This window comes from Galeopterus variegatus, unplaced genomic scaffold (assembly GCF_000696425.1).
Source record: "Galeopterus variegatus unplaced genomic scaffold, G_variegatus-3.0.2 Scaffold427, whole genome shotgun sequence".
Classification (NCBI taxonomy): Eukaryota; Metazoa; Chordata; class Mammalia; order Dermoptera; family Cynocephalidae; genus Galeopterus; species Galeopterus variegatus.
Genome location: NW_007726538.1, coordinates 474,758 through 490,038, shown reverse-complemented (window position 1 = coordinate 490,038; position 15,281 = coordinate 474,758). Strand labels below are relative to the sequence as shown.

The 15,281-nt window shown below is 39.5% G+C and overlaps 1 protein-coding gene across 1 annotated transcript in view; it reads left to right on the top strand.

Annotated features, from left to right (window-relative positions):
* PDCD1LG2 (programmed cell death 1 ligand 2) overlaps positions 1–15,281 on the top strand; it is a 65,190-nt gene that overhangs the window by 1,798 nt on the left and 48,111 nt on the right. Inside the window, exon 2 of the mRNA XM_008568639.1 lies at positions 10,517–10,585. Within this exon, the coding sequence (XP_008566861.1) occupies positions 10,531–10,585 (55 nt within the window). The 5' untranslated portion in view covers positions 10,517–10,530. The remainder of the gene's footprint in view (positions 1–10,516; positions 10,586–15,281) is intronic.

The following is a 15,281-nucleotide window of genomic DNA, read 5'->3' as shown; positions in this document are numbered from 1 at the left end:
ACTGGAAATAAAATGTTTGTGTAATATACATGGGCAGTTTGAGGTTGATTTTAAAAGGAAATAGTGGAAACATCCTCCGAGACAATATTATGGGTCATACTTCAGAGCTGATTTGCTCAGCAATGCATCAGACACTATTGTGTGTCGTTTTTATTCCACATGTGAATATACTAAGTGCCTCGACTGCTGTATATTTGGGTTACCCTGTAATGAGGCAACTGTAATCTGGCCTCCTCATGTCACGGCTGCTCTTCTGAAGCTGGGCTCCTGAACCTCCAGATCAACTCACAGAATTCCAGGATGGATAAAGGAATCTGAAAGGTTATCCAGCCCCAGCTACCTCTGCTGCCTTCCAGCTCACTCTAACGCCCCTGTGGGCTGAAGTCCAGCTCCTATTCTTCATGACCTCTTCATTGTTAATCGCCCCTGCTTTTTGGGATTTTACTTCGTGGGCTTGGACATGCTGCTCGGGGAGCTTCTCCTACTCTCTGACCATCTCGTCTCTGCCTTCCTCACTGGTCCTCTACTCCTGCTCGCCACATTTTGGGGCATTCCTGAGTTCAGATCTTTTCTTTTTAATCTCTCTTTGTATATGCTCCCATCAAACAGTTCATTTGACTCCCAATATCAACTAACATTTCCATACTAGAAACTTCTTTATTTTTATCTCTATCTCTATTATGTCCCAAACTCTAGACCTACGCTTTTCTTGAATGCTTTGCATTATCCCATGATTCAAACCCAACTCATTGTCTTCTCTCTAAAATCAGCTTCTGATTTTATGTTTCTTTTTTTTATGATTTTACTCCCCCTAATGGCTCCGAATAGTGTCTTGATAGCCCATCCTTAAAACCAGAGTTACTTCTCATTTTCTCTTGTATGGCTGATCAGTTGTCAATTGTTCTGTCAATTGTCTTATAATAAGTTTCTCCTTCCTCTCCCTTGCTTCCCCTTTCTGACCCTAATTCAGAGCCTTGTTACCAAAAATGTAGATGAAGGCAGTGAACCCCTAATTGAGTGTCTGGCCTTCAATTCCACCCCACCCCCAACTCTATATTGAAAAAAACACCAGATTTAATTTTTTTCAAACACTTCTTTGGTATTGTCACTCAGTTTTTGAGTGACTGTCCTTATCTCCCCACTGGCAGCTCTACCTGGCATTAAGCCTTTGACATTCTCATTTCAACCTAAATTTTCAGCCAGTTTAGTCTATTCACTGTCCCCTCAACACTCCTGTGCATTTGCACCTCTGAGACTTTGCTTCTGGGTCACCTGCAGTGCCCTCTAGAATAGCATCGACTGTCCAAATCCTACCAAAGGCTTAGTTCAAATCCCTCCCCTCTGGGAAGTCTCCCTTCCTCTGGACAACTTCCAGAGGTTTTGCATTTTTATCACTTCTTTTACACCAGTTCTTATAATTTTTCATGTGTGCAAGTTTTAACCTTGGACTATGTTATAACATCTTTAAGGACAGGGGACCTTTCCTAGATGAATCCTTCTATGAATTCTCCATGTCTAAAAGAAAAATTTGCAAAAAGTGGGAGCTCAGTGTTTATTGACTAAAAAACTGAGATGTAATTTGAACTTAAGAGCACCATTAAATCGGGTAGACTAGTGTTGACCTAAAAGGAAACTAAGTTCAAATACATATAGAAAGGATTTATTGAGCCAATATGACAATTGCAACTGGGGAAACAAATAGATTCGGTCACCCTGAGAAATGTAATGTACCCCGAAGACCTTATGTGCTCCATCAGATCTTAATACTTTATAAAAACAAAAAGGGAGAAGGGTAAAGAAGAGAGAGAGAAAAACAGCCCTGCCTAATGATTTCATCAGGTTTTCGACTGGTTGTACATGAACGTGACGTACAGATTTGAGATTGCTGCTAGGTTACATCCTACTTGCAGGGATACAGGGTACGGGTGATTAAAAAGTATTCTAGGTTGTTTTATGGCTTTCTGGTGCCATTATGACTGCTTCTAAGAAAAATGGTCTTATGATAACGTTGCCCAGGACAGGTGGACATGATAACTGACTTACCCCAGGTCTCCCAAGGATTATAATTTAGCTGCACTGTTCAGAGCATATTCTTTTGGTTATCACTAGCATTTTAGTCTATACCACTGCTGGTTTAGAGATCAAATAATTACTCATACACTTATGAAAGCAGAGAACTGGCTCTGATAGGGACTGGCATGTAACAAAAATAAGTGAATCCAGCTGTGTATAACACAATGAGAAGTGGTAGGACCTGGGGCAAACTCTGCATCTCCTGCCCAGAAGCATTCAAATTTGAATTATTTTTAAAAAGTGCTGAATTATGATTCCTGTCTTAGATACTTGGCTTCAAAAACAGTGGTTAATTCAGGTATTTCAACTCGGTTGTGTGTGTATTATCTGGTCTTCATGGACATGAAGGGCTGTGCTAGACACTTAGGGAAAGGGAGGAGCCAAATGAGATAAAACTAGCAATGTTCAGCAAAGAATAAAGTGTTACGCAATCATGATCCTTTACACTGATTTTTATTATAGAAAGGAATGATTTGCTCCATTTGTTGAATTATTTCCATAGTGTCTATGCCTCAGTTATTCTACAGACCAGAGAATCCCTTGAAAGCATTGGTTCTGTCTTATTCACTTCTGTATACTAGAGCCTGGCCCATAGTAAACACCAAGTAAATGTTTTGAATAAAAGAAAGAAAGACATAATTAAAGCTTCTGTACATTACTGCGGTGCCACAAATTTCATCTATTACTTTGCAAATATATTTCAGCAGACAGTAGAAACTGCGAGAAACTAGGCAATATAGCAACCAAGAAGTAAAACTGCTAGCACCTACCATGATTTTTGATCCTCTTGCAAATTTTGCTTGGAAAGTTTTCCCAATTTTCTGCTTACAAACCTCTCCTCGAAATTTATGGATGTTTTCTTGATTTCTCTGGAAATATACAACTTCCTAATGCAATGGAATAAACTCATATGAGTACTTCTTATGTACAAATAAGCAGAAAAAGAGCTAAAAGTCTATTAGGGAGAAAGTTGAATATAAACTGTTAAATACAAAGTAGACAAGAAATACCCTGAGAAGTACAACGTTCAGCAAACATTTGCTTGCAAAGCTCAGGGGAGGATTCATGAAAGAGGTAGTGCTGAATGTGTCTTAAAGACTGAATACACTTTTACCAGGTGGGATCTTAGTGGGATTAGCAAAAGGAGTGGTCATACAGGAATTCATGGGATTTTTAGACCAAAGATCACCAGTTACTGCATAGGTTATAATGACGACGAATATGAAGAATCCTTTACCATTTACAAAGTATTTTTTCACCCACCCACAGGCATTTCTATTCACTACCTGTGGTTTTGTCAAGAGATCCAGATGTTAGAGAACTTGATTTTCAGTCTCTACCCCCTCCCAGTGCAATTAATATGAAAATGGGCAACCACACAGGATAAGACAGTGAGATATTTATTTACAAAAGACAAGTGAATTTTAAAAGGGGAGGCTAAAGAGATGGTATGGTTGTTCGATAATATGAAAATGGGCAACCACACAGGATAAGACAGTGAGATATTTATTTACAAAAGACAAGCGAATTTTAAAAGGGGAGGCTAAAGAGATGGTATGGTTGTTTGGACATGTTCATTTTGTCTCCTGGTGAAGTCATCACAATGCTCATTTGGCTGAAGGAGTGACCCATACATGGATGCTTTGCTTTGTAAATGATATGATGAGTTAATTAATTTTGGCCATGCACTTTGTGAGTTCTCTAAATGAACTCTTTCACGCCTTGCCTGCCTTGGTATAAAACAGTTCATACTTCCGTTACTTTAAAGGCTCTAAGAAAGAACATACTCTTTAGGAAAACATGGTTCCCCTAAGGAACCCACAAAGCAAAGATCTTATCCAGACTGCCTAATGTCTTGACAGAGGTTAGTGAGGGGCTTGAGATACTTGTGGAAACATTCTTCTAGGTGACAACCTTGTAAATAATCTTACTGTTAAAAAGGGATCACCTTCCACCTCTTGTGGAAACCCTTGCTTTAACATGGACCCTTTGCTTAAACAATTCTAGGGGTGATGACCTCTCACCGTAGTAGCAGCCTGTTCAACTGGGAGTGGCTCTAATTCGTGGAAAGTTCTTTCTTAGGTTGGGCCAAACTAACCAAACAAATAAGGGTTTCTGTTTTCTCCAATAGAGGAAGGAGCCAACTGGGAGGACTCCTGAGTATGATACTAAATTGTCATGAATGCAAGCACCCATTTCTGTCTATTCAACAAACAGTTCTGAGGACCTAATTAAGTACAAAGAAATTTTGTTCCAGTGGGAAGACAGAAGTGTAACAACTTAACATACCAGTAATGAGTTCAGTGCTAACGCCAGCAGTGAGTAGGATAAAAGTGAGGCAGAAGGGACAGCCTAAGGCAGTTTGGAAAGGCTTGTGTTGAATGTAGAATAATGTAAGACCACTTAATAAGATATACATGATGCAATGCGATTTTTTAAAGCTCATGAAGAAATTGAGGTAGAGGAAAAATAAGATTAGAAAAAATAAAATGAGATCAGAATTCTCAAAGCAGCTGTGAGGTCCTATTCATGGAAAGTGCATGTATTTCCATGTGGCTGAGGGAGGAGGGGCCAGATCAGGGAAGGTTTGACAGGCCACACTAAGAAGAACTTTACTTTGTAAACAATAGGAGCTATTGAAGTTTTTAAGCAGGAATGACATGGTCAGATTTGATTATTCAGGACATTATTCTGCCTGCTATGTAATAAAGGGTAATTCCTTCAACAAATATTAACTGAGTACCTACTTACTGTCCAAGGGGCTGAAGGCATAGCAGCGAGGAAAACAAAGATCCCTGCCCTCTTATCAAAGATAATAGGCAGTAATATGACAAAGAAGTAAATCATATGGTATGTTAGATGGTAGTGACTGCTTTGGGTAAAAAAAGAGAAGGGTAAAGAGAGTCGAGAATGCTGGGGGTGGGGTGGGGATGCTGTTGCAATGTGACATGAGGTGGTCTCACAGGAAAGAACAATGAAAGTGTTCAGGTGTAGGGATGTCCACACTGGCATCAAGGTCTACCCTCAGGGGTTGGACCTAGTGAAGAAGCCACATAGGCCTGGAAGGGGGCTTAGAGCCATTTGGGCAAAGAATTCCAGTATCCCAATGGCCCAGACTGTGAGGGGCAGGAGTGGGGGGGTCAAAGGCTCCAGATGCACCTCTTGGCCCTACAAACACTTCACACCGCAGGGAGGGGCACGGCCACAGTGAGGTCCTCTAAAGCATGGGGCCCAAGACAGACACTCCTCTTGCCCAGGCTACAGGAAGGACTTTGGATTTTTCTCTAAGTGAAATGTTGAGCCATCAGAAGGTTTGAGAAGACGTGGCTTGACGTATTTTTAAAGAATCACTCTGGCTGCTGTGTTGCACATCAGCTGTAGTAAGGAAAGGTTAGAATCACAGAGTCCAGTTACAAAACCATTCCAGAAATGTCCATGAAAGATGATAACAGCTCTGACTAATACAGAAGCAGTGGTGGTGGTGAGAGCGAGTCAGATTTTGGACATATTTGAAGGGAGGGCCAAGTGGAGAATGAAGCAGAGGGAAGCAGACTAGGAGGTAGAAATGGCAGTGAGGCGGCTCTGCTACGGTATAGGAAGAAGTGATGAGAAGCCGAACTAAGGTGACAGCAGCGAGGTGGCAGAAAGGAGAGGCATCGTCTGAGAAGTATCAAGGAGGCGGAATTAGCAGAACTATGGGATGGGCCGGATTTGCAAGGTGAGAGATGACCCCCGACATTCTGCCTTGTAGATGGGCGATACTATCATTAGCATTATAGGAAAGTAAGGCACAAAGAGTTTTCATAAATTGTTCAACGTGTTAGAGGCTGATAATTTGTAGACCCAGGATTTGAAACCAGATGTGTATGATTTTACAGCCTGAGCTCTTAGCCGTCGCATGGAGTATATTTTCCCTAGAAGAAAGACTAAGGAAAGAAGGCTGCTAGTCGGGAAGCACCTTTGTGACAGTGTCTGTCCCTCAGTTTGCTCATGGAGGCAGCGTGCCAGGAAAGGCCTCTTGGAAGAGCAAGGAAGAAGGGGAAATGAAAGCCAGTGGTGGATGACCCAGGAGTCCTTTCCGTTGTTAGGACTGCATTACAGGCCAGACTTTCATGTTCTAAAAATAAAAATGACGGCAAATGCCAGTATAGCTGGTGCCTCTCAAGACGATACTTTTTCTGGATATATTTGCATTTTGATAAGAGTACCTTCAGGTCCATCTCAGGCGTGCCATGAGCATTTCCCTGTGGAAAGCACTTGAGATTGTTCCCAGCTGTAACATCTCCCTTCCTAAAATAAAAACCATAATACAGCTTACTGTGGGCCTCACATTTCCCTCTAGCTATTGCCTCATTTCTCTTTAGACTTTTTTAACACTCTCCGCAAAGAATGGGCTTTATCTGTCTCCACGTCCTTACCAGCTATTCTCTCTTGAACCCACTCAGGCTTTCATCCACACCAAGTCTGCGGATACTGTGCTCATCGGGGTCATCTACGACCTCCACACTGCTAAACCCAACTCTCAGGAGCATATGGCTCTACTCATCACTCCTTCCTTGTAGCACTGTGTTTTAAAATATAGATTTTAAATATAGATTATAGGTACGGTGAGGTACAGTGAGGCCAACAGATCAGGAGACGATTGCCATTGAAAAGAGAGTTTGTTATACTCAGAGATCCCAAGAGAAGAGGGCATGCCACATCGTAGGGGGCCACATGGCGAAGCACCAAGCACCAGGGTCAGCCAGGAGGAAGGAGTGGAGGGGAAACTGTGCGAGAGCCTTTATTGTGGCTTCCACGGGAAGGAATGGGTGAGGCGAGGTAAGCAGATTTAGGATTGGTGAATATGAATCATTTCAGCAGGTTCTGGGACATAGGGGGCTGGCCTTAATTTTCTGGTACCTGTCCCTAGGGTGAGTATGGCAGGTGGATAGTGGTTGGGAATGTGAAAGCCACCAATAAAGAAGGTAGTTGGGGGAATGGGCTCTGGATTGGTTGGTTTGCATTTAAAAGGGCTGCTCTTGGGCAAGTTGTTTACTAGTTCTCAGAATTGACTGCCCCTGGGAGGGGCAGTCAATTCAGGGTCAGCAAAGCCCCAGATGTCAAAGCATCAGAATACAGAAGATAAAAGGCATGGTTAATCCACACTGTCATTTGCCATTTTATCCTTCCTTTCAATCTCCTTTGCTGGTGCAAGCCCCAGATGTCAAAGCATCAGAATACAGAAGATAAAAGGCATGGTTAATCCACACTGTCTTTTGCCATTTTATCCGTCCTTTCAATCTCCTTTGCTGGTGCCTCTCCTCACAAAGATCTACAACTGTTGGAGTATCCAGTCTCAGTACTTGGACACTTTCCCTTCCCAATCCTCTGTAGGTGAGATCATGCAGTGCCGTGGCTTTAAATAATACTCATACATTGATGACTCTGAAATACATACCTCTGCCCCAAACTCTGGCCCATCTGTTATCCAACTGCCTACTAAACACCTCCACTTGGTTGTCTAATAGGCATGTGAAACCAAACATACACCAAACACAACTCTTAGTTTTCCTTCCCTAATCTGCTTTTCCCTGTCTTCTTCATTTTAATAAATAGCACCTCCATTGCCCTAGTGACTCAAGCCCCAAACCTAGGAATTTTCATGGATTTCTCTACTTTCCAACCTATCAGCAATTCCCTTCAGATCTTCTTTCAAAATATAGAAGACCTAAGTAAATGGAAAGACATGCTATATTCACAGATTAGAAGACAATATTATTATAATGACTGTGTTCCCCAAACAGGGTACACCTACCAAAATTCTAGCTGCCTTTTTTTTTTTTTTGCAGAAAGGAATAAGCTGATCCTAAAATTCATAAGAAAATGCGAGAGCCAGAATAATAATAATAATAATAATAATAATAATAATAATAATAATAATAATAATAATAATCTTGAAAAAGAACAAAGTTGGAGGACTTNCATAAGAAAATGCGAGAGCCAGAATAATAATAATAATAATAATAATAATAATAATAATAATCTTGAAAAAGAACAAAGTTGGAGGACTCGCTCCCCGATTTCAAAATTTATCCCAAAGCTACAGGAATCAACACTGTGTGGTACTAACATAGGATAGACATATAGTTCAATGAATAGAATTAAGAGTCCAGAAATAGGCCCATATATCTATGGTCAATTGATTTTTTTGCAAGGGTGCCAAGACAATTCAATGGAAAAAGAATAAATTTTCCAACATATTGTACAGGAAAAGCTAGATGTCCATATGCAAAAGAACAAATTTGGAGCCTTCTCTCATACCGTGTACAAAAATTAACTCAAAATGGATCAAAGACCTAAATATAAGAACTGAAACATATTTAATTTTTAGAAGAAAACATAGATGTAAATCTTTGTGACCTTGGATAAAGCAATGATTTCTCAGACATGACACCTAAAGCATAAGCAATAAAAGAAAAAAATAGATAATTGAACATCATCACAATTAAGTGAATATGTGTTTCCAAATTAAATTAAATTAAAACATTTGTGCTTCAAAGGACACTACCAAGAAACCGAAGAGATAATCTGCAGAATGAGAGAAAGTATGTGCAAATTAGATATTTGATTAATAGTTTGGCAGTTCCTTAAAAAGTAAAACAGAGAGTTATCATTTGACCCAGCAATTCCACTCCTACATATATACCCAAGAGAATTGAAAGCATATATGCACAAAACTTCCACATGAGTATTCACAGCAGCATCACTTACAATGGCTAACAAGTAGAAACAACCCAAATGTCTATCAAAGGATGAATAGATAAACAAAATTTTGTATATCACACAATAAAATATTAATCAGTCAAAAAAGGATAAAGCACTGATATATATTATAGCACAAATGAACCATGACAACATGCTTGGTAAAAGAAGCCAGTCACAAAAGGTCGCATACTGTATAATTCTATTTATATGAAATGTCCAGAATGAGCAATTGATAGAGACATAAGGCAGATAAGTGGTTGCCAGGGTGTGCGGGGAGAGTGAAGAAGAAATGGGGAGGTTCTTTTAATGGGTATGGGGTTCCATTTTGGTGTAATGAAAATGTTCCAAAAGTAGGTAGTAGTACTGGTTGCACAACTCGGTGAATATACTAAAAACCCCAGAATTACACACTTTAAAAATGTCTGTGTTTTAAGTATGTACATATACACATATAACCCTCTTTTGTATGAGGGTACTTCAAAAAGTTCATGGAAATATTTATATCATCTTTTAATTCTATTTTTCCACGAACTTTTTAAAGTATCCTTATATGTCAATTATACTTTTTTTTTGTCAATTATACTTCAATAAAGCTGTTGAAAAGTTTTTTTTTTAATTTTAAAGGACAAAGGAAAAAAATATAAAACCCCCAACAGACCACTTCTCACCTCCACTAGCCCCACCACCCTAATCCAAGGTCTCATCATTTCTGCAGAGACATTCTTAATTCATCTTCCTGCTTCTAACCTTGTCAACCAACACCCCCTCCCAACAACAGTGTATTGCCTACACCAAAGCTGAGTTCTCTTTTAAAAATGTAAATGAGGTCATGTCGTCCTCCTGATCTAAACCTTCCACTGGCTTTCCATCATACGCAGAGCAGCTCCACGTTTACTTAATTTACATGTAAGGCTCCAACAGATTTCCCTTGAAGAAACAGTTCCATGGCTAATAAAAGGTTAAAAAGCCTCTTCAAGAACAGAATAGCTGACAGTGGTGCACCCTGTCCCTGTGGCCGCCAACCATGAGCTCTGTGGATGGAGAAAGCCTAAGAGCAAAAGAGGAAGCAGAGGGGTAGAGCAGTACCACGGGGAGGCACCCTCCTTCCCACCATCAGAGCCAGCGCTCTGCTCTCCCTGTCTAAACCTCCTAGTAAGAGGTAGTTCAAGTGATGGAAAAACTCAATCACAGCACTCAAGAGAGCATGACTACTTTGCCTGCTCAGTCAACTGGCAAGTATATATTGAACATCTAGCTCTGTTCTCCTGAGGCGTATTCTCAGGAGTCTGACTTCCAGACTTGCAGTCCAGCTAGAGAAGATGGTGTGCATTACTCATTTGACAAACAAGGTAGCTATTCAAGGGCCTATGGAAGGCTTTGTGGGAGAGACAAAGAGGTACTGAGAACCACCAGTGTGCGTGACTCATGAGAACTGGTTCACATTCAGAAAAGGCCGTTAGAAAAGGAAGCAGATCTTCTCGTTTGGATTGATAAGGAGTTCCTCACTTCCTCTTACCTTATATCCCCCCCTACTCCAGTCAATCAACCAATAACTTCTCTTTCCAGCTCTGCTCCACTCCACCACGGTCTACCACCTCTGCCAAAAGATCAGTCATTTCCAGGAGTGAGTAAATCACCAAATCATGAAACCCAGCAAAACTGCATAAGCCCTGAGACTTTCCATTGTCTGTTTCAGATCAAGTACAGAACATGTTCCTCCTGCTGCTAATGTTGAGCCTGGAATTGCAGCTTCATCAGACAGCAGGTAAGAAAAGACAAAGGGAGAGGTCTGAGAAAGAGGAACTGATGGGGGCCCGTAGCTAAAGCCAGTAATAAGAATGCGGTCTTCAGGCTGAGGGCTTTCTTTGAGAAGAAGTGTGATTACTGGCTGTTATAAGCACCACAAGAAGAATGGTGCCCAGGGTGGCTTGAACACGCCAATGTCCTTATCTTACAAAAACAGGGACTGAAAATATTGATACATCTTTCCCCACTGTCTGATGAGGGTAATGGCAAGAAGACAGGACCACTCAGACCATGTGCATCTGAACTGATACAAGAGGGCAGGGGTTGAGTTTCCTTAAATGAGATGCCAAGCAGCTGTCCCTTCTAGCAGGGAGAAAAAGGAGACAATGATCAGGGGGATACCTAGAGGACTCCTTTACTCTAGAGTCTCTTGCAAACATTCTGCAGATTATTAAACGTTAAGTACCTCTTTTGAAAAGTAACAATAGCAGCCATCGGTCATTGAAACCTTAATGTGGATTACTTGAATTGAAAACAGAGTCTTCCTAATGTCCAAATGAACAATGAACCTTAAGGCTACGCCTTTGGAGTTAAAGAGAGGGCTTCTATTGAAGGATGTGGGTGAGCAGGAAGGAAAGTCGTTTCAGAGTTGGTTGTTCTCCTGTAGAAGGTAGTGCAGACCATTCCAGGGTGCAGTCAGGACTGTGAGTCCCTTACTTTGAGTGAAGTCCAGGAAGTTAGAGAGAAAGACAGAGGTGGAGCAAGGGGATTAGGTCCTTGATGATAGCATGCCTAACCCCATGGGAAATCATCTAACATTCTGTCCTTGAGTGAGAAATAATCTTTTGGCACTTGATAACCTTTTGAAGAACTATCTCCTCCCTTCCAGGTGGTCTAAAACACATTCCTCTCCCTCCCTTGGGATGCCCAGCCTGGTCTGGCACTAGAGACATAGACTTGAGACCCTCCTCACAAGGATACCCCAATATTCTGCTTACTCTGACCATGTCCTTGCAGTGCCAACTAAAGGAACACTTCGTGTTTCCTTTGCAGGGAACCCTGCCCAGCTGGGATTTTATAGACATGCAGAAGGGGTAAACACCCTCTTGCTACCAAAGAGCTTTGAGTTTCCATAAAGTGGTAAGGAAACCAAGGGTCAAAAGAAGGGACTAAAGTTGCAGTTCCCTTTCCCCTGACGGGAATGGGGCTTTAGGAGAAATCTTGGGGATTGCGCAACCTCTGTGGGGGTTGGTAGTTTAAAAACACTGAGACCCTGGGGGTTTTTTTTATTTTTGTTTTTCTGACTTTTCTCTTAGGAAAGGGTAATAAAGCGCAGTGTTTTTGACCCCTCACTTGATCTTTCTACAGAGGAAGGACCTTTCCTTCCAGGATAAGCCCCACAAGGCACTGACTGAGTTAGGAACACTAATGAGGCAGAGGGAAGAGAGTTTATGTTCAGTGAGGACTTACTAACTGCCAAATACTATGCTAGGTAATTGACATATGTTCTAGCTCATTTAATCTTCAGACTAACCATTTGGCAGGTGAGGAAACTGTGATTCAGAAAAGTTATTTAATTCACCCAAGATTACATAGTTATTAGGGGGCCTGGGAAAGATTTCAACAAAGCTAATGTCTTTTTATTTCACCGTGTTACAGTGATGACAGTAAGAGAGTATGGAACGTTCAGCCTTGGAATGGGTTTTTGTACTTAAGTTTGAATATGGATAGATATTGAATGTTTATTCTGGACATTCACAAAATCAAAAAATATGTGTGATAAGTCATGCCGACGAACTAACCAAAGGAAGCTAAAAAACACAGCACTTCATGCTTTTTCCACACTCAGAATTCTTTGCTTTCCATTATCCAGATAATATCAGCTCAAATAAATATTAAATATTTGCCTAAATTAGAATGCCTTCTCCTCATGTGTGCTCTTTTTAAACCTTGTCATTTTATGTCTCTCTAATTAAATAGTTTTAAATCAAAGAATCTACCTAAGAAAGAAAAAAAAAAAATCGAAAAGATCTGAGAAATGATCAGAATGCTCACTTCCGAGGAGGAGCAGAGGTCTGGGATGTGGATTAAAAGGACAATCTTATCCATTTTGTTTACTAGTTTTCTTTTTACAAGAAGTATGTATTTAGGTATTATTTGTATAATAAAAATATAATTTTAAAAATGTAAGAAACCTTTAAAAAGCATGTAAGAGCAATCAGGCCACCACATCCAGTGCCAGAGAGAGAACCTCAGCTATCAGGATGGCCAGACAGACTGAAGACCCCACTTCCTTCACTGTTTCTTGTGCAATCCCAGACCTGTTCTCTTCACTGGAAATAAAAAAAAAAAAGAAGTATATGGTTTCCATTAGTATGATGCCTTAGTTTCCTCTCCGTGTAAATTTTTCTGTTTTTAAATTTTTAAAATAGTGCTTTTAGCAGCATTGTGAGTCATTATAAACAAATGAAAACCATCCAAATGCCCACTGACAGGAGAATGGACAGAAATTGTAGTATATTAGCAGAATAGAATATTATACAGTGTGCAAATAAATTAATTTCAAAAATGTGCAAATACATCTATGAATTGTAGTGGCATAATACTGAGTTTAAGAAAAATCAAGGCCAGAAGACAACATACAGCACAATGTACTTTTTATAAGCAATGTATTTTTTAGGCATATTTTAAGAAAAAGCTAAAAAAACAAGCAAGAGATTGATAAGCACAAAAGTCAGATGGCGATTACCTCTGGTGGAGGCAGTGGATTTATGATGTCATTAGTAATGTGCTAGTTCTTGGGGTGGATGGTAGATTCACAGATGTTCGCCTGACTTAATTAAATTGCCCTTAAATTGTCATTACTTAAAGCTTTCTGTCGTAAAATATACCACAGATACAGAAAACAATATGAAACAAATGTAAAGTTTAATGTTACTATAAGGTGGAACACTTTTGTAACCACCACCCAGATCAAGAGGTAGAACTTTGCAGCTCCCCAGAAACTTTCGACCTGCCCCAGCCCGATATAACCTCCTCCCCAAACTCCCCGTAGCACTTTCCTAGTTGTCCTTTTTCCAGAAAAGAAATTACCAAAGATTACTAAAAGAAGTAAGCATTCAGTAAGTATACGTTCTTTATAGTTTCCAAACCAGCAAATATAGCTAGCCCTCATTTTTAAGCAGCTCTATATATTTCATTGGACCTGCTGTAATTTATTTAACCAGTCCCCTACTGGCAAACATTGTAGTTATTTCAATCTTTTTCTGGATTAATCCTTGAAAAAATGTGCACTTCCTAAAGACTGTGGTGAAAGTGGACTCTGAATATGACTCAAACCATTAATCACAAACTCTCTCCTTACTCGTATGCTCTTTGGATGTTCTACTGTGTTATCTATAAAATAATTTCAAGTTTGAAGTAAAAAGTTAGGAGAAGACATTTTCATATCATTTTTTAAATTATCTGTGTTTAAGATAATACACATCTTTCTGTGAACTTTTTGAAGTACCGTCATCTGTATGTTTAAATTTACATCAGTAAAATTTCTTTTGCATAAAAAAATTCTGAGTTTTGACAAATGCATAGTCATATAATTGCCATCACAATCGTGATTTGGAACAGTTCCATCACTTGACAAACAAACAAAAATCCTCCCCCAACTCTGAAGCCTAGGCACTCACTGATCTATTTTCTATCCTTATATTTTTAACTTCTCCAGAATGTCATATAAATGGGATCATTCATTAGATACACTTTTTTGTCTGGCTTCTTTCACTTAGCATAATATATTTGAGGTTCATCCATATTGTCATCTGTATTAATGGTCATTCCTTTTTGTTGTTGGGTAGTATTCCATTGTATGTATTCTACATTTTGTTTATCCATTCCCTAGTTTAGGGACATTTGAGTTGTTTCCCACTTTTGATGATTACAAATAAAGTTACTATAAACATTTGCATATAGGTTTTTGTGTGAACATAGGTTTTCATTTCACTTGTGTAAATACCTAAGAGTGGGATTGCTAGGTCAAATGGTAAGTATATGGGTTAACTTTATCAGAAATACCAAATCTTTTCCAACATGACTACCATTTTTGCATGCGCACCTGCAATGTATGAGAGTTCATCCTTGCCAGCACTCATCCTTGCTCCTCATCCTTGCCAGCGCTCATTTTTTTTTTAGTCATTCTAATAGGTGCATAGAAGTATCTCATTGTGGTTTTAACTTGCATTTTCCTAAAGACTAATGATGTTAAGTATATTTTCATGTACTTATTGGCTATTCGTATATCTTCTTTGGTGAATTGTGTATCCAAAGCATTTGACCATTTCTAGTTGGGTTCTTTATTTTCTTATTGTAAAGCTTTGAGAGTTCTTTATCAGATATGTGATTTGCAAATATTCTCTCCCAGTCTGTGGCTTGTCTTTTTATTTCTCTTAATAGTGTCTTTTGCAGAGAAAAGATTTTAATTTTGATGAAGTCCAGTTTATCAACTTTTTCTTTTGTAGATTGTGTTTTTGGTGTCATATCTAAGAATTCTTTGCCTAACCCAAGACCTAAAAGATTTTCTCTTTACACATTTTAGAGTTGGACATTTTATATGTAGGTTTATGGTCTATTTTGAGTTGATTTTTATATGAGGTGTGAGGTATAGGTTAAGGCTCACTTTATTTTTTTTATTTTTATTTTTTTTGTCTTTTGTCTTTTTGTCC